We start from the raw sequence: 20371 nt of genomic DNA on the forward strand, positions 1-20371 counted from the left end.
TCAAGCCAGACCATGAAACAAACGAATATCCTCTCTTTTTCCTTTTGTTACTCTACTTAAAAAGCTATATGTACTACTCAGATCATCTTCAGAACTTCATATTCTTTTACTTTAAAACATGGACTCCTTTCCTATGCGGTATTTTCCCTTATACAACCATCTCTGAACAAGGAGAAAAAAATTGTATACAGACTAATCATCTTTTCCAAGTCCACAGCTATTGACCCCCTCTCTTGAGATTTCCACTTGAACCATCAATTTAATTTTTAACTCATGAGCATTCTGCTATAACACGCAAGTTCTTCCCATTCTATGGGATGACTTACACAATCCATTTTTATCCTATTCATGACTGCCGCTGGCAACCAATCACATGGACAAATATAAAGTATTAACTGGAAAAAGTACATCACAATCATGTAGAAGCCAACCAGCCATGATCCCATTGACACGATACAGTTGGCCACACAAAGCATTTGCCCAAAACCAGAGCTGCTTGCACAAAAACAAAACATAATGTGAAGTAGCCCATAATATTGCTTCATATTACTACCAATGCATTGATCAAGCATACTCATTACACTTTATTTTATCCTTCCCAATACACATATTATGAAACTATCTGAACACAAAATATTGTCGAAGGCTTTCACGGTCAGAGTTCATTGGTTCTTGTAGGTTATCCGGGCTGTGTAACCGTGGTCTTGGAATTTTCTTTCCTGACGTTTCGCCAGCAACTGTGGCAGGCATCTTCAGAGCAGGCATCTTCAGACACTGTCCTTCAGTGTTACTACTCTGAAGATGCCTGCCACAGTTGCTGGCGAAACGTCAGGAAAGAAAATTCCAAGACCACGGTTACACAGCCCGGATAACCTACAAGAACCTATCTGAACACACTTAAGCTTTCTCCTGCCATAAACAGCTGCAGCTGTTAACAGTTAAAACAAAACAAATTAGAACAAGAACAGAAGACACACTTAGGTCCAGTTTAGACATCATTCAAAATCATAGTTTAATTAAATTATGTTCAGTGTGATCATCTGAACACTGGCCACTCTATTAACTTTGAAGTTGGTGTATTAATTGCGGTTAGTTCATGTGATGTGTGAATGCAGATATCCTGGCTTGCTCCCTGCCACTACTTCCTCAGCTACAGAGCAAATGTGATGAAATCCACATTTATCAAGACAAACCAAGATGTCAGTAGTCATCTATAAGATGAGTTTAGGTTTCATAAACAAACCATGGTTAAACCATGATTTTGCTTTATGTCTGAAACAAGCCTCAATTATAGACCAATAAAAAGTTCTCCACTAATGTCTATTCAGATCTACCTAGAATCAGCCATCGTATCAGTTAACACATTCTTCTTTTTCACTCCATTGTATTTTGTTGTAACCACTTACAACCTTGGTTAATCTACAGGTGCACAAATATACAATAATAATAGAAATTGTTTTCATGTGCACACCTTACTTTTATTTCTGAAACACCCCATAAATTTATTATTTACTTGATTTATACCCTGTCTTTCTCCTCAATGGGGACCTAAAGCAGCTTACACTGTTCTTTCCTCTATTTTACCCTCATAACAACCCTGTGAGGTAGGTTAGCCTGAGAGTGTGTGATTGGCCCAAAGTCATCCAGCAAGCTTCCATGGCAGAGTGGGGATTTGAACCTGGGTCTCCCAGATCCTAGTCCGACACTCTAACCACTACACCCTGCTTGCTCTCCATAAGAATTTAATATGAAGAATGAATGACACTTTCATTTATTTACCCATTCAAAATAATGTCCTTATAGCTATGCCATAATGAATAAGAGCCATATTCTTATACCATTGGTATAATACTTGGTGTGTCTGTACTCACATTTTCATGCTTCATGTGTTTCAGTAGTCGTAATTCCCGGTAGGCTCGTTTGGCAAAAAGTTCGGATTGAAACGGGCGGTACAACTTTTTGATGGCCACTTTGGTTCCATTTTTCCAGTCAATAGCTGAGCTTGAAAGGAACAAAAGCACAAATAGGGTGAGTGAAAGCTAAACAGAAGGATACAGTTATGCTCTTGATGCATTCCAGATAATGACATCAAAATTCACTTCTGGCCTACCACAAAGAAAGATGGACAGCAAAGGAGTTTTCATTGAGAAATATGTGAAAGAATGGGATGGTCAGCTTGGCAAAGTTACTGCCAAACTGCTATAACCTGGCACATATCTCTGCTAACTTATTATTTCAGATCCCACGACTGATATATAGCCCATTCCTGAATTGGGTTCCCCAAACTTACAAGAAAAGCTAAACTTGTTGGACCTAAATCATTAAATGCTCTGAGATGGGTGGAAAAGGGAGAGTAATTTAACCAATAGTCTGAAAGGTGCCATCCCAGATGCATTATAGGTGGTAAAACCCATAAGCCTGGCTGTATCTTAATCCCCACTCTAAGGAAGGTGTTTCCTTTCCTCATTATTCCTATGCTTCATGTACCATAGTCACAAATTCTGCATGCCAGACAACTAGTATGTTGCAGGGTGCAAGAGAACACAGAAGTAGAAGACAACATTTTCAAAAAGTCTCATAAAATCCAGCACTATACTGTTATATTCTCCTCTTTCCTGCCCACTGTCTAGCTCAGAGTAACCACAACCGCACAGCAAGATTTATGCCTCTTGTCTCAATGCCGACTTCAGCCAACAGACCCCAGAGAACATAATATTGCGACATATAATCTTTTCCCCTGATTTTGATGATTGCACGGTACACTTCAGTAGGAGAGGATGCAACAAGCCCCATCAAAACTCTCCATATGACTACATCGAAGGCCCCAATGTCTTACATTCATTCAGATGATTCTACTAGTCTTTTAAGAAGCTCTTTTATGGTCTCTTCACAATCTATCTGCACTGTCACTTCTACTTCCTTTGAATAGCTCCTTTGAACAAAGATACTCAGGTGGTCATCTCTCCTGATAGTAATGGAAGGTGTGACAAAAAATATGCAAAAATAGCTAATGGAGCAGACACCTGGAATGCAAAGTACTGACCAAGAGCCACTCATCATACACAGTTCTTTCAGGTCTCATTCCAGTGTAATTTTGACACTGAATTCCCACTGAATGTTTCTGCTCATGCAAGAGGTGCAAGTGGAAACACAAGAAAGTAACTGTAAGCAGCCCTTTGTTAAGTCCCATCTGGTATTACCACTTGCGCAAGACATAGTACAAAGTATATTTCAGCAACTCCCCCCAAAACTACCTTCTTCAACCATATCATATCTCCCTCAGATCAAGGGTTCCCTGGAAAGTACCCTGGTAACCTGCCGCCACCACTCAGGACCTACTGAGAACCTCTGACCCACTGAGAAGGCCCTTTTCCAGCACAGTACTAGAACAATAAGAAAATAATTTATAACCTGTGCCGTCTAGCACATGGGGAAGAGATTAAGAGAAATATCCCAGAAAAAGAGAATGTTCTAGGCAAAGCAAAAAAAGAAGAAGCCTTTATAAAAACATTTTGTAAAAAAGAAAGAGAGAGAGAAAGGGAAAGGGTGGTTGGATTCAAAAGGGGATGGAAAAAAGGCAAACAAAATACAGGGGAAAGCACAAAGCAGCAACAACGCACATTCAAATGAAAAGCAATACAGTTGAATTAACTAAGCTAAACACGTTGCCTATGCTGTAGCTGGTTTCTCAGAGCCTGTGCAGAATTCCTGTGGTAACAAGAAGTTGTGTGTGTGTAAAGTGCCATCAAGTCGCAGCCGACTTATGGCGACCCCTTTTGGGGTTTTCATGGCAAGAGACTATCAGAGGTGGTTTGCCAGTGCCTTCCTCTGCACAGCAACCCTGGTATTCCTTGGTGGTCTCCTATCCAAATACTAACCAGGGCTGACCCTGCTTAGCTTCTGAGATCTGATGAGATCAGGCTAGCCTGGGCCATCCAGGAAGTTGAAGGAGTCCTTAACCCCTACTCAACTTCCTGTGGACCCAGTTTCCACTGAATACTGAAGACAAGGGAAAATCCCAAATGTACAGATATTTATGCTAAATGAAGTTGGACCTAAGCCAGCCTCCTTTCTAAAACTGACAAGCAGATTTCTCCAATCCCATGCAAATCCCCATCTCATATGTCAGAGGCTGCTTTTACCAATCAGAGCCATATCCCACCTCCATCAGGCAGCTAGTAATGGCTCTGAACTTCCATGACAAATACTTTGTCTGGTCTAAACCAGATCATCCTCTGCCCACAAGGGATTAAATCTGCCAGGATGGTCCAACGTGGGATGGACCTGAATACCTTTATTGTAATGTAGGATCCCAAATGCTCTAGGTGGCATGACTGAGCATTAGCAAGTTTTAGGATTTCTGTCCCAGTGGTGTAGTGGATACTGTTGGATCTGGTAGACCCAGGTTTGAATCCCCAAACTGTGTTTGGAACCTCACTGGATAACCTTAGGCCAGTCACACACTCTTAGCCTAACCTACATCACAGCGTGATTGTTGGGAGGATAACATGGAAGACAGGAAAATGATGTAAGCCTTTTTGAGTTCCCATTGGGGAGAAGGCAAGGCATAAATGAAGCAAATAAATAAACATTAAGGGATTCTGCAAGCATATAAATGCTGAAATGTGCTGCAATACCTTATGTTGCATGTGTGAAGAACAGCACTCAACAGAAGTCTAGGATTCTGCCCATGGATTAATCTCTGGAAATACTACAAGCTCCTGATATGAATCATCTCACAAGCATGTGTCACTTTCTAAGTGACAGCCATGTTAGCTTGTTACAGTAAACACAAGAATGCCTTATGTTGTCTCAAATATTATCTGATTTATGCCAGCATACATTTTCATGGACTACAGCCCACTTTCCATCTTCCACAAGTAGGCAGTGGTCCATAAAAACTAAACAAATCTGTTAGTCTCTGAGGTGCAATAAGTCACTTGATCCAGCGAGTGGTCAAATATACCAGAAGAGACCTTTAAAACTTTCTAGCTATTCTGTCTGTCCTGCTGATTCCCCTTTGGAGATAAGTGGCAAAATGAGTAGCAGGCACGGGGTAGTTAGGCGGCTTCTCTACTTCCAACACATGAACGTAGCTAGCAAGTACAGCTAGAATATTCATATTTAACACCCCATCAGTGTCTATTTCTTCTTTTCTTTCTCACTTTCCCTGTCACAAAAACAGGAGTGGTGAGAGCAGAAAGGGAGAGAGGAATGGACACTCAATGCAAAGATCCACACGGCCACATCTGTGTCCAAAATCCTATGGAAGTTTGGAAACACAGAAAGAGACAAGCCACACAAAATACCACCCAGGAATACATTCAGGGACACCAAGTTTGCGCGTGTAACTTGACAACGCTTGCACTATACTCAGAAGTAGCACGCATCTTATCTGCAATACATTTTACAAGATGTTAGCTAGGAAATGAGACAGCAATCCCGTATAGCTTAGGGGCATGTCCTCATGTGCTAACAGTTTAGTGCCTCATCAGTAAATGAGAAGCGGGTGAAGGAATATCCAAACAGGAGGTGTCACACTGTGCAGAGGTTTATGCAACATTTCCTTTCACTTGCATTTCACTCCGCAATTCTCTTGGCCTGCTGTGTGCACACGCAGCATCGCCATAGTTACTAGGAAGCTTCTGGGGATATCTAAAACTGCTCCAAACTACATTGACGTATTATATTGTAATACGTAAATTCCAGCTGTGTTGCCACTGGTTACTTTACAACAGTTTATGTAAGGGTGGCCAAGCATCAGTTTTGCTCTCAGTGGGATATGAAGAAAAGGCGGCCCCAGGAGCCCCCAAACTCTGATGAAAGTGAATTGTACTCCCATGAAAGTACCAAAGGGAAGCTTATCTACACTATACACTTCTTCCTGGACGTTATTCAGCATCTGACAGCTGTCAGTCTCTTCCATCGCACTGCCAAATGCTTGTGTGTTCCAGAAGCAAGTTATGATACTATAGGTGCAACTTTGACAGCCTAACAAATGAGTTCTCCGCACTGTGGAACAGTACTCAGGATTATTCTCCCCCTGCCCAAGGGATATTGAAAACTCAACATTTGCCTTGAGAGGCAGACATTCAACAGGCGAAGCATGGCAATGCAGCGATGGGAATCCACTTGTAGATTTTGCTGATCATGCAGTTACTGACAAAGAACTGGGGGGCCGGGGCGCAGCCCTATAAACCACAGAGAATGGAGTCACAAAGCTGCAGAACATGATAAACACTTTCCAGTATTCAAGGGGGCGGGGTGATTTGTTTCCTGTTACTCAATGAAGTAACAAGCCGGTCAAATGAGTGCCTTCTGTTGGTACACTCCAGAAGAGAATTCCTGAACTACTGGTTCCAAAAACGTGCGTTTTCCTTTTAATTACCCCACTAAGTTTCCCTTCCCAAAGAGTCCCCGTGGGCTGTGCGTTTTCTGAGTCCAGGAGACAAGGCCCCCAGCAAGCTGGAAGCCGCAAGCGAGCCGGCCCACGTGCAAACGGGGCTCCTTCTTTCAGCCCCGAGTCTTGGCTACTGTTCCAGCACCCTCTCACGCATACCCACACCAACCAGCCTAGGCGAGGCTAGTAAAACCATCCCGATGGGGTAGGCATGACCACCAGAGACCCGGGCGCGGGGTCCCGGCCGGGCAGGCGAAGTAGCGCCGACGCCTCTCCCTTCCGGGGAGTTGGCGCGCAGAGCTCGGCGTGGCTGACCTCCCCCTCCCCATCCCCCCAAAACAGCCCACACTGCGAGGCGAACAAAGCAAAAGCGGCCGGGGTGGGGGCAAAAGGAAAGGCGACCCTCCCCAAACGCGCTTCCCCAGCCCGTTTCCTCACCACACCGAGCCGTAGGCTCCCGATCCCACCGGCTGCAGGTCCCGGTAGCGCTCCTTCACCTCCCAGAGAGTTTTCGCCAGCTCCTGCCGGCAGAAGCCTTTCTTGGGGGAGGCCATGGCGGCTCCGCGGGCAGCGCTTCCCCCCACCCCCCGGCCTTCGCAACAAAGAGGCAGGCAAGCAAGCAAGCAAGCAAGCAAGGGAGGAAGGGAGGGAGGGAAGCTCCCCGAGAGAGAGTCGCCTCCTCTGGAGTCACTCCGCGCCTCTGCGGGTGCGCGTGATGTGCGCGGCCGTCTGTTGCTGCACGTGGGGGTGGGTGGGTGGGGGGTGGGTGGGGAGCAGGACTCTCGCTTCTCTCTCTCTCTCTCTCCCCCCCCCCATTCATTCCCTTCAGGCAGTGCCGGATTTACATATAAGCTAAACAAACTATAGCTTAGGGCCCCAAAAAAATTTAAAGGGAAAAAAAAACCACTGGATGCACAGTTCCAAAATAGAAGATACAAAATAAATAAAATAAAACCTACATACAGCAACAGTGTTTTGTGTTGTGTAGGCTCCTATGATGTAAGCAATGGGCCCCGCCTGCATATTTTGTGATGTGCAAATGGCTTTAGATACCTATTAGGTCCATAAATGACCATATAGCATATATTGAACACACACACACACAAAAAAAACAGCGACAATTTGTTGCTGACAAAGGACAGCTGGACATATAAAGGGCCCCATTATCTTCAACAGGAGCCCCGTGGCGCAGAGTGGTAAAACTGCAGTACTGCAGTGAAAAGCTCTGCTCACGACCTGAGTTCGATCCCGACGGAAGTCGCTTTCAGGTAGCCGGCTCAAGGTTGACTCAGCCTTCCATCCTTCCGAGGTCGGTCAAATGAGTACCCAGCTTGCTGGGGGTAAAGGGAAGATGACTGGGGAAGGCACTGGAAAACCACCCCGCAAACAAAAAGTCTGCCTAGGAAACGTCAGTATGTGACGTCACCCCATGGGTCAGGAATGACCTGGTGTTTGCACAGGGGATCTTTACCTATTACCTTCAACAGTTTAGGGCCTCATCAAACCTAAATCCGGCCCTGCCTTCAGGCTGAAGAAACTGGCCTGCAGTCAATGGCTATGAATGAATGGGTGGGGGGAGCTGCTTCTGGGGACGAATTCGTAAACGGTTCAGGTCGTCGCTGCTCCAGAGCCCTGGGAGTTTCCAACCCGCAGTGCTCTCAATCTCTGGGGTTGCCAGGCAGCCCTCTTCGCCACCAGCAGGAGGTTTTGGGGGCAGAGCCTGAGGAGGGCAGGGTTTGGGGAGGGGAGGGACTTCAGCGCCATAGAGTCCAATGGCTAAAGCGGCCATTTTCTCCAGGGGAACTGATCTCTATCGGCTGGAGATCAGTTGTCATAGCAGGAGATCTTCAGCTACTACCTGGAGGTTGGCTAATCTCCTTTTAAGGAAAAATATCCCAACACGCAGCCACTTCCAATTCTTTTGTTATTTTTATATTTTTCCCATGCTTAGTATCTCTTTAAATACCAGTTCACAAAGTTTTCATAACACAATTTACAATACTAAACCACCATAAACAAGATAGATAAATTGTCCACAATGTCCTGCAATCCAAGTCCTCAAAGAGAAATTACAGATGTCTTTCTGCACAGTGTCGTCTTGCAATATGTCTTCTAAAAGTCAGCTGACAAGCTGACCAATAGGATTCCTCTTTTGCACAGCCGTTTAACACCTCTGTACCGTTACCTAAGGTTAGAAAATAAGTACAGAAACAAGCTAATGACAATGCATTATAACAATAGTGTATTGAATGTAACAAAGTGCTACAAAGCCAGACAAATATGCACAGTAAAAATCTTTCTTAATCCTGGTACAGTAACAATCAATCCAAGGTCGATGTCTTCAAATGAAGAAAGGTGGAAAGGGATACGATCGTTTCAGTTCTTCCTCAGTCCCATTTAAATATTGGTGCCAAAACATGTACTTAGTTCAATATAAGCTTCTGTAGCTTCAATAACTTTCATAGAATTCTTAGCTCTGTTCTGTTCTGAGAAATCAGCCTACATCGCCGAGTTGGCCGAGGTGTTTATTCCTTCGAAAGCTGCTTTCTGGTTGGAATGCAACAGCGAGCAATTTTTAGGAAGGGGCTTTGTGAGCTTGTTTGCAAGACATCTGGAGCATGAGCTTGTTTACTCAGAAACAGGCCTGCTCTACCGTTTCAGACTACAGGCGTGAGGCTCATGCGGCTAGTATTTCCCCATGTAAAAACTCCAGGAGGAAAAGCTTGTTTCCTGCATTTCTCCCCTGTGGAGATCCAAATCAGCTGACAGCATCCAGTGGTCCCCAACCTTTTTGAGCCTGAGGGCACATTTGGAATCCTGACACAGCAGAATGGGTGCAGCTACGAAATGGCTGCCACAGGAAGCGGAGCCAGCCACAAAATGATTGTCACAACTTAATTTCAGCAACACAGTGCAGAGCGGATCCTTGTGCTGTGGTGGCAGCTGCTGCCAAAGCAACATTAAAAATATATGCAAAGCCAGTCAAATTTCCAATAGTCAATCACAAGCCGTGCTGGTCAAAAACCCTACCTAGCCTAGGGTTACCGGGCCTCTCTTCGCCATCGGTGGGACGTTTTTGGGGCAGAGCTTGAGGAGGGCGGGGTTTGGGGAGGGGAGGGACTTCAATGCCATAGAGTCCAATTCCAAAGCGGCCATTTTCTCCAGGGGAACTGATCTCTATCGGCTGGAAATCTCCAGCCAGCATCAGTTCACAAAAACACTTGGTGGGTGCCAGAAAAGGTATCAGTGGGTGCCATGATGCCCACAGGCACCACATTTTCCCCCATTCATCTATTGTATCTTTGTAACAACAAGCACTTAAAGCAGGCTGGGCTGAGAGTGACTGCCCCAAGGTCAATGGCAGGGCTGGGATTTGAACCTGGGACTCTCTATCCAGCCACTCTAACCACCACACCTGCTTAGCTTTTCACATACTGTTACTTAACAGGACATTATTAAAGTAGTGGAATACAAGAAAAACTCTTCTATCAGACCAGTGGTTCATCTGGGGGAGTTTTGGAAAATACAATTCCTCTGGTGCAGGCTGAAATACTACAGTGAACACATGAAGCTGGCCTATATTGAATCAGAGCATCCATCTACCAAAGTCAATATTGTCTACTCAGACCACTACTGCCTCCGCACTTTCCCACCTCATTAACTCCTGATCTGCAGACACAGGTCTCAAACTCACTGGCTGCAAGGAAACACCTGCAGCCTCAGAAGGGCTCATGAGGCCACAACTCCACACCCCTATCCCATGTGGTAACTTTCTTTTTCACTTTGTGGGCAGTTTTTACCTGAGGAAGCATTTTAAATCTGATTCTCTTCTCCCCCCCCCCCGCAGTCTGAAATATTATGTCCTATTTTGTCACCGCACAATTCTACCCCCTCTACAGTAGTTAGGTTTGCCAGCCTCAGGACAGGGTCTGGAGGTCCCCCAGAATTACAACTGCTTTCCAGACTACACAGATCAGTTCCCCTGGAGGAAATGACAGCTTTGGAAGGTGGACTGTGTGTTATAGCATTGGAAGGTGGACTGTGTGTTATATAGTACACTCACCAAAGCCATAGTATTCCAGGTGTCTAGGAGAAATGGAAGTCCTACAGTGACAATGCATCCCTGCTGAGCTTCCTCCGTTCCTCAATCTATGCCCTCCTCAGAAAACACCCACAAATCCCCGGGAAGTTCCCAAGCCAGAGCTGACAACCCTAGCAGCCCCTGTATACCTATCCTGGTCTACAGTGGCAGTACAATGAGACAGTAGAGTGGGCTGTACCACTTAAGACTGGGCAGAGGTCACATTTTTAATATTTGTTCATACAAAGAGCAATTATGTTAGCTCTGCTTATGGCTACCTATCCAGCCTTTTCTGTTGATTAACATCTGTTAAACCCCAAGGGTCAGGCGAGGACTATAGAAACAATGGCAAAATTAATCTCATGGGCACTAAAACAGCGTGACCAAGTCTTGAAACTATCCACCATAAGTGGGTTCAGAGGACTGGTCTAATTCTGATAGTGGGGTTAATATTTTCCTTAACTTTAAAAATGTATTTGTTCCATCCTTTTATGATGTAAACTTTTGAATCTGAAATGTGTGTATCTACTTATTGTATTTTACTGAGAATGTTTGCTCATATAAAATCTCTGCATTTTTTTTTTAAGTACACAAGAACAAAGATTCTAGTCTAGTCCTTTGCATGCTGTGCTCAATTTCCACTGAAGGATATTATCACTATTGGGGAACTTTGAAAACTATCATAACTCACATGGCGTCTGAAATGGCACAACCTGTTCTCCCACCTCAGCACTCTGCCGCCACATTCTGCTGGGTACGTGGATCGAGCCTCACTCTGTAGTATAGATATATAGACTTTCAGCAGGGCAAATGTTTGAGGAAGGATTGGTGTTTGTAGCCATGGTTTATGGCAGGGTGTGTACTTCCCTGAATTTGCAAGTTTTATTAAAAACACACGCACAGGTAGATCTCAGTAGATATACTGGGAAACGGGTGAGGAGAATTCTACCCTGTTGCTGTTGTGCTCCCCTTAGTAAGAAATTAACCTGTCCTTTACTTCCGGTATTCTGAGCCATGAACTCAAAGGCCAGTAGGTCACTGACAAGCATATGGTATATTTTTATTGAAATGGTCTTGTGTAAAGATGATTAAATAACTTTAAACAAAACAACTGCTGTCAGACCTGACCGAGGGCCCATCTAATCTAGCATCCTGTTTCAAATGGCAGGATGGCTCTGGAAAACACAAGATGCTCAGGATGGCAACAGGTCGCCCTGGGCTTGTTCCTGACATCTGGTGTTTTGAGGTATACTGCCTCTAGACTTGGAGGATAGGAAAGCGAAATGATAACTTATTAGTTCCTGTGTTTTTTATATCACGCCACAGAAATCCTGTCAATGGCCCTGCTTATAGGTGTTAACTGATACACATAAACAATTTAGTACCCTGGAAGTGCATGTTCCTGGCTTGCTCGCTTAATATTTATTATTTATTTAGTCTGTTTCATTCTTCATACATTCCATACTCCAGTTTATCCTCACCCAAACAACATCCTTGTGAGGTAGGTTAGGCAGAAAGTCTCCTGGCCAAGATCACCCAGCAAGCTTTTTGGTACAATGAGGATTTGAACCTGGGTCTCCAGAGCCTAGCCCAGCACTACACCAAACTTTCTCCATAAGGACTTGTTGTTCCTTCACAGTCTGTATTTTCTCTCTTAAGAAGTATGACTTAAAAGTGTGTTCCCTCACATTTTCAATGCATACTTGAATTTGGGAGCTGATTCACTTGTGACTGCTGGTTTTTTGTTGTTTTTTTGGCAGATGGTATTTTCTTCTCCTGTGGCAAGTAACTGTATGGCTCACTCAGCATTTGCCAGAAGCTGCCCATTTTCTCTGATGTACTCAGCCCACACTGACATGCCAAAAATCCAATTTGTGCTTGTGGCAACCAAATCGCTCTGTCTAGAGCCCTGTGTTCATTTGAACTGACCCAGATTGTAAATGGTCCCAGAAGAATACCAATATTAGGACTGACTCAAATCTTCTCAAAATGCTCCCCCCACTTCTACTCTGAGTTTGCAGGGTGGAAATATTATGCTTCTTCTGATTAACATGCCGCGACTAGGTTGTAAAATGAAAGCACCCTGTAAAATAAACTTTAGCAGAATTATTGCCTCTTTACATGGTGGAGAGCAGCAGATGGGGCAGGGGGGTGGGGGGAGAAGGCATTTTAATAGCATTGAAATTGGCTCTTTATCTCTACCAGCAAGAGCACAAAACCTGCAATGGCCCACTGGAGAATAAATGTTGGATTTGGTGTTTGCTTTCTTAGCTAGCAGCCTGCTTCATCAAACGCATAAAGTGAATTGAATGCCATTACACAGTAAATCAGATTAACAAGGTGAGGACTAAAGATAACAGGAATGCAAAATAAATCCCATCTGTTGGAGTAGATTCCATCTCATAATCTGACAGCTCTTTAGGGAGACATGTATACATGTTGGAGACTATATTGCATACCTTGCATATTTGCTAGAGCGTTCTTCACATGTAGTTGTTGCAGCACAAAACACGAAACCAAAGAATCATTAAGGGGAAGAATTTGCTGGAAGATTTATAATCCTTGTTTCAACTCTGAGAAACGCAAAAAAAATTGTTAATGAATTACAGTTCCAGAGCTGCATCTGGCTTCTCCATTTTTCTCTGAAAAGAAAGGTATTAACTCTTTTAATTTTTATTTATTGGGATATTTATACACCACTTGCAGCATCAATAAACAAATAAACTGAGATCTTGTGATGCCATCTAGACCAGTGGTTCCCAAAGTGGACAGTACCACCCCCTGGGGGGCGGTGGGATTACCTAGGGGGGCACTAAGAGGCAAGGGGGCAGCAGGGGGGTGCTAGAGGTGGGCCCCTTCAACTGTGTTGTTCACTAATTTACAATAGATCAAGCTATGGCACCATGCTGGCAAATTTGGTGGAAACTACCAGAATTTTTTTCCAGACTTTGAAGAGCTGGTATTACTGGATCAAGTTCATCAGTTTTGTTGAATAAATTTCAACTAAAAAGTTTTAATTTGATTTTGAATAGATGTGCAATTAATTGTTACTGTTTCAAACTTTGATTGTTATTATCTTCTTTAGTGTGTCATGCAAACCCCTATTTTGAATAATACTTTTTATAGGATAGGATAGGGGCGCTGGGGTTGAGTTTGTGGAACCAAGGGAGCAATGACCTGAAAAGCTTGAGAACCACTGATCTAGACTAACAACACTGAAACCAACCAACCTGCGTGGGAAGCTTCTTCTCACAAATAGCTTTCTACTTGTCATAGGGGCTAGGCTGTTTCTTCTTCAAATGGCTACTGCACTCTGAGTAGGGTTGCCTGTGGGGGGGAATCCTGCCCCTTTAACAGAGGCTTAGTGGAATATTATTTAGCAGGAAATGTTATTTAACTCCATGCCATGAAAAGCTTCGAGTGCCCATTTCCACACATCAAGCCTTTGTTAAAGAGGCAAGACATTTTTTTCTCCAGGTTGCTGGCAACCCTGACTCTGACTAGTGTATGAACCATGCCCATCATTTATCCTAGGAAGTCTCTAGCCAGTTTCTCCCCCATGTAGGAACCTTTGCCAGAATTCTCCCACATTGCAAAAGCATGGGCTGATGTTCATTAAGTAATGTAGTATTTGGAAGGTGAGTGTTTCACAGTGTTGGTGGGTTTTCTATTTGTACATTTTCCAGATATTATTATCTCACAGTCTATTTCAGTTTGATATAAAATAATGCAGGCACTATAGAAGCAAACATGTATAGAAGCAGTCCTCGGAGTTACTTGCAGAGTTCCTTTAGCCTGAAATATGGCCAGGGCTGAGGGGACATAACATCCTCCCTCCTTATAGCAATGTCTTGAAATAGCATTAGCTATTATTCTGTCCTTCTCTAGTACTAATGTCCGATGGTTTTTCCAGCATACGTTATACCAAACAAGGATCACTAAATATTTAAATTGTTGTACCTGCTCCAAAGTCTGACCATCCACCGACCAATTAACTTTATTAAGGCCCATATGACAAGTAAAAAAATATTACCTTTGATTTATTGTAGTTAATTAATAATTCCTCACCTTTACAGAATTTTGAGGAAGACCTTAGAGCTCAGCATAAACCAATTTCTGTTCAAGAAAGCAAAACGACATCATCTGCACACAGCAGAAATGCAACCTCCTTATTAGCTGCTATAGGAGAATGGTAACTCTTATCTCTGAAATAGCTCAAAAGATTATTGGTGTAAAGGTTGAATAATGTTGGTGCTAGCATTGAGCCTTGCTTATTTCTCTATCCTGCTTAATCCTATTTGATAGATTACCATGAAGCCCACACCTCACTCTCATGTAAATACCATTATGAAGTTTTTTCATTAGCCATAAGAACCTGAGATCAATAGAGGATTTTTCCAACTAATCCTACAATCTCTCATGAGAATGAAATCAAAAGCACTACATAAATCTATGAACACTGCATATAAGCATCCTCATCTCTCAGAAATATATTTATCTGCCAGAAAGCATAGCAATAGCCCATGCAACACCTGAACCTCTTTGAAATCCTGCCTGTTCCTGAATAATAATTTGTTCATTCACCACCCATTCTTGTAGCCTAGCATTTAGATAGGCAGACTAAAGTTTGGACACTACTGATAATAAGCAAACTGTTCTATAATTTGCTGATTTGTTTCTTGAACCCTTTTTATAAACTGAAACAAGGATATATTCCATTTCACTGGAATTTACCAGTTTCGTTATTTTTTGTAAATAATAAGGCTAAAATTATAGCCCACCACTCTGGATTTGTTTTCAACAATTCTATTGGTATCATATCAAAGCTGGGAGCTTTTCCTGGTTTACTCATGTTAATTAAGGTCAGACCTCCTTTTTAGTTACAGATTGCCCAATTTCCAATTCTCCTTCTTCTGACCCTGATTCTATATTACCTCTCCTTACATACAAATTCCCATAGAATTTGTCCCAAATGAGAGGAGGAATTGCCAGCAGGATTGAAAAGCCGGCATAGGCACTTGAATTTACTAAGCTCCAAAAGACACTATTATTATTATTGTTACAGGCAGAGATAAGTTGTTTCCATTTTCTCTTCAGCATGTCCCATTTCTTAATACTTTATACTTACAAGTTCTTGAGCTTGTCCAATATCCTTATTGAGTTTGTTGGCCTCAAAAGACAATGTAACCTTCTTGTCTTTCTAACGCACCCTCTAATTCAGAGTCAAACCACCAATTCTTTCTTTGCTTGAAACCCGTGGTCTAAATAATTTGGCTAAAGAGCTCAATTATTAGCTCGTATTTATTCAGGCTTCTTTCTGTCTCTTTTTCCATAAAGAATCCCCTAACCAATGCCTTGGCTTTCTTACTTCACATAATCTGCTGACCTTTATCTCCCAGTTCTTCTGACCAATGAATTGGTTTCAGTCTAGATTTTAAAAAATGTCAGAATATTATTGTTTGATTGAATATTCATTAACAGCTTGAAACCAATTGGTAAATGGTCACCTCCAATATACTGCCCAACCTCAAAGAATATAATTTATTGAACAAGATTTGGAGAAGAAAGGACAAAATATATAACACCTGCTCCCTTGACTGTCACACAAGTAAAATCTTGGTTATTGTCTAGATCAGGAGTGTCCAACTCATTTGTTACAATTGCTGAATCTGACATAAATGTCACTTGGTTGGGCAAGGCCATGCCTCGCCAGATCAGGAGAGTGGGGGGGGGGGTTTGCCGTGGCTGGCCAGCCAGCAGCGGGCTTGCCAACAGTAGGCTCGCCAGCCCAGATTGGAAGCAGGGGGCTGGCTGGCGAGGCTGGTGAGGCTGCAGTGGGCTCCCCTGCCCCAGATCAGGATTGAAGGAGGTGACTCCCTTGCCTCACGAGACCTTAACGGGCTCACCAGTCCAGATTGGGACTGGGGAGGTGGCTGCCATGACTGGCAAGACTGCAGCATATTACCCAGCCCAGATCGGGACTGGGGATTGGCTGCCTCAGCTGGCAACCCCGCAGCGGGCTCGCCAGCCCAGATCAAGCGTGGGGGAGTGGCTGCCATGGCTGGCTTTTGGGCTGGATAAGAGCTCAAGGGGATGAATTGGCCCCCTGGGCCTTATGTTTGACACTCCTGGTCTAGATATTTAAGACCATTCAAAATTATCATTCCAGACACAGAAACAAAGTGCATTAAGAATTATCCTGCCTTGTTTATCTTACTATCTTTTGAGCTCCTGCTAACCATTGCATTATCTGCAAAATCACCCTCACCCTCCAAAATAACTCTTATTGTCTGCTTATGACTTGAACCAATTAATGCACTGAAATTTCCCATTATTAGAAGTTGTATTTCTTTCACCTGGAATGGTTTAGATCTCATTTGATTCCAGAAATGTCTCCTTATTCTTATCCCAAAGTGCTGTAAATTATCATGTGAAACAAGCAGTTTCTCTACTATCCAGCTAGACTGGAATGGGAGGAGAATCCTCTGGAAAGACAGTTTAACACCTCAACCTGTTTTAAACCCAGTCTATATGACAGAATATTTAGCAACAAAGCCAAATGATGGCTAGCCCACCATCTAGTATTCCATCTTATCAGCCTACTCTGATAAGGATATATTTGCAGAACTATCATTTGTGCTTCATATTTTAGGGCTTGATCATCTTGTACCCCATTCGTCCCCATTCCCAGTTTCCCTCTCTTAATATCATTACCCCTTCCAGCCATTTGTCCTTGATTATTTTGCCATTTAATCTCTGGTATGCTCTCTCCTGCCCTTACCAACTGATTGTAAACATATTGAGTAATCAGTTCTAATTTAGCATAAATTTTCTGCAATGTATTGGCAATTACATGAGTTTGTTTTGCCAGAAGGCTATAATTCTGTGAATTGTTAAGTCTTGTGTGAGGAGCAGAAGGTGACGATTCATACTGAAGGCTTCATGTAATTCTTCAAATACACTATCAACTATGTTTCCCTCAAGTTCTGAGGTCTTATCCGTTAAAGGGGTTAATAACAGAGCCTTCTAAAGGCTGGAATTCATTATGCAATTCTATAGGGCAAAAAAAGTCATGTAATTTGGATTTTTTAAATCCCTAGATTCCTATACCCATTTTCTGCCCATTATCCAAGCCCAAACTGATTTACATATCTAAACAATTAATAAAAAAATTAGCAAAAATAATCAAAAAGAAGTACAGAACATAACCTGCCTGCTTAAGCAAAAGAACAACAAGTAGGGAGGGAACCCAAATCAAGATTTAATTGCTACCCTGATAAAGTTTTACTGCTGTCAGAGATACTGATAGGTTGTAAGTCATAAAGTGCAGCAGAATAAGCTACTTCAAACTGCCTGCCTAGTTCCTTACTATATTTACTAAAAACCCAGGTTCCCTTTGTGGTGGTGGAAAGTGCCTTCAGGTCATAGCTGATTTATGATGACCCCGTAGTTTCAAGGCAAGACCAAGGAGGAAAGAAAAGAGAGGGGGGGGGGAAGCATACTATAATTAGAACTATAACAGTTTATAAAGGTTTATAAAGAAAATAACATAACTCTCCCAAAATAAATAAACCAGATATCTTGAAATTTTAAAATAAACCCCAAAGCCTCAAGAGTTCTAATAAGCCTCAAGAGTTTTCTTACCAGTCCCTCATTCACACTCCCTCGAGTAGATAACCACGAGGAGGGGGAGAGAGAAACGTTAAGATTAAATCTACACAGAGGCAATAGAAGATAGTAATAGACATACAGTGTGCATTCCTAAGGAGAGTTACTCCAGTCTTAGCCCATTCATTTCAATGGGCTTAGATTGGAGTAACTCTCCTTAGGAATGCACTGATAAAAAGAAACTCAACAAGGAAATAGAAAAGTAGGAATGAAAAAAGGGAGGATAAATGCGAAAGAGAAACAGGAACAAAAGAATAAAGTTAAAATTGGCAGCCTCTGAACAGAGCACAACCGACAGACTTCCTGTACTACCAAACCGGAACCAACTCCTTCTGTTGAGGACTATATATTCCAGAAAGGAGGGAATATAGGGAACAGCTCGATTAAAAAAGGGAAGGAAGAAATTCAGCCGGCTCAAGCGCCTGAAAGCTTATAATGATCTAAAAAGGGACATGAACCCTACTTCAATTTATCTAATGCTAAACCTAGTCAGAAATATGGCTGATTTGTCATAAATATATAAAGGTGTTTTTAAAACACACACACAACCCCCCGCAACCAACTAGATCTCTGTCCTAAACAGATGTACACCTCATGTTTGTTCACATTGATTTCAAAGGGATTTACTCCACAGCAACTGTATCATTAATTAGAACTGTATTTGGCACCATTGATCAGTGTCATGTATGAAAGCATGTCAAAAATTGTAGCTACAATGCTAAACATGTTCACTTGGCACCATATATTGAAACTGTATGGCCACAGTCCAAGTAATTTTAGTTGTACAACACTCAGTCACAATGGCCTCAAATCCTATTACTTTCAATGAGATTTAAGAGGCACTAACTTTCTTTGGATCAGCAATAACGTATTTAGAGCTAAGGTATCCAGATGTTGAACCCCCTGAACTTTTCCTTCTCTCCTTCTAACTCCAATTAACCTTGTGATATTTTACTTTAAAATTGCTGTATTTTATCATTGCCTACAATGTATGATCCAGTCAACATTCAGAGGATAAGAAAATTATTCTCATCAATCATTCCCTTTGCTCTAAAATTACATTAACTAAATTCTAATCTCCTAGAAATTATTCTGATGGCTAACATACCCCATGGACCTCCACAAACAGCCCAGACTGTATGAGAATAACATGTCCATCCCGCCCTGACCCCGGTGCCCTGTGGTACTGCCCTCATTTTGACTTTCCTTTCCTCGCTAACCAGTAAGGATTGAAAATTGTTAAATAAGAATTTAAACAAAGAAGAAAGTCTCTTTAAAGCATGTAGAAAGAAATGTAAGGTGCGTCATTAGCAGAACTCTGTCCTCCATAAGGTAAACCCTCATAGATACACACCCAGACATGCAGTGTAGTGTTTTCCTAAGGCATCTTTTGTCAGACAAGTCCCAGGAACAAGGCTGTGTAGATAAATAAGATAGATATAAAATTCATTTAAATCCCAGTTTTCTCCACAAAGCAGTTTACATCATTTTCCTGTCTTCCATGTTATTCTCACAACAACCCTGTGAGGTAGATTAGGCTAATAGTGTGTGACTGCCCCAACATCACCCAGCCATCTACCATGGCAGAGTGGAGATTCATACCTGGGTCTCCCAGACCTAGTTTGACACTTAACCACCACACCAGACTGAATTTCTCTGTATATTAGCATATGTCAACCTAGAGTAATCTGTAACCATTGGGGGCAAACAAAATGAGGCTGGACGCTCTTTCCGAGTAGATACTTTACTTGTAATCATCATCTTTAATCTAATAGTGAAGTTGACCAAATCTTTGGATACTTAATTCCAATGACTGGAGCGGTGAACAGGCAAGAGAGATCTTTGTACAAACCTAATTGGTTGTTTATTCATACTTCTGCTGTGGAAAGGGTTTAAGGTTTTTTTAATCTATAGTGTAACTTAGTTTATGGATATATTTTTGTCATCTAGATTTTTGTGTGAGCAAGTTTCCATGTTGCAAGATCCACGGTTTGTGTTAATAGTTAACATCAGGCCACCCAAGATATAAGGTATACATGGTCTTATATTCAATGATTTTCCAAACAATTTCCAAAAAATTCTTGTTATAGTAATAATATTGTTCATATTAATTAAGCTCCCTTTTTTCCTCCCTTCTTTTAAGGTTTTCTATTTTCAGATTAAAAATACCTTGTAAGGTATATTTCTGGATACATCTTTAGTAATAAGGACCAATAGGCCAA

General features: G+C 42.3%; 1 protein-coding gene across 5 annotated transcripts in view; it reads right to left on the reverse strand.

The window, feature by feature from the left end:
- Positions 1-6956, reverse strand: part of LOC130474217 (mitogen-activated protein kinase 12-like) — a 46494-nt gene extending 39538 nt beyond the window's left edge. For 2 of the 5 annotated variants that reach the window (XR_008933226.1, XM_056845750.1), the window contains exons 1-2: positions 6839-6954; positions 1872-2001 (exon numbers count right to left, since the gene is read on the reverse strand). Coding sequence is in view for 3 of the 5 variants with exons in the window: in XM_056845750.1 (XP_056701728.1) it covers positions 1872-2001; positions 6839-6954 (246 nt within the window). In the remaining 2 variants the exon portion in view is untranslated. Of the gene's footprint in view, positions 1-1871; positions 2002-6838 lie in introns of all 5 variants that reach the window. The other 3 variants (XM_056845752.1, XM_056845751.1, XM_056845753.1) reach the window with 3 other exon arrangements.
- Positions 6957-20371: the final 13415 nt, after the last annotated feature.

This window comes from Euleptes europaea, chromosome 3 (genome assembly GCF_029931775.1).
Source record: "Euleptes europaea isolate rEulEur1 chromosome 3, rEulEur1.hap1, whole genome shotgun sequence".
Classification (NCBI taxonomy): Eukaryota; Metazoa; Chordata; class Lepidosauria; order Squamata; family Sphaerodactylidae; genus Euleptes; species Euleptes europaea.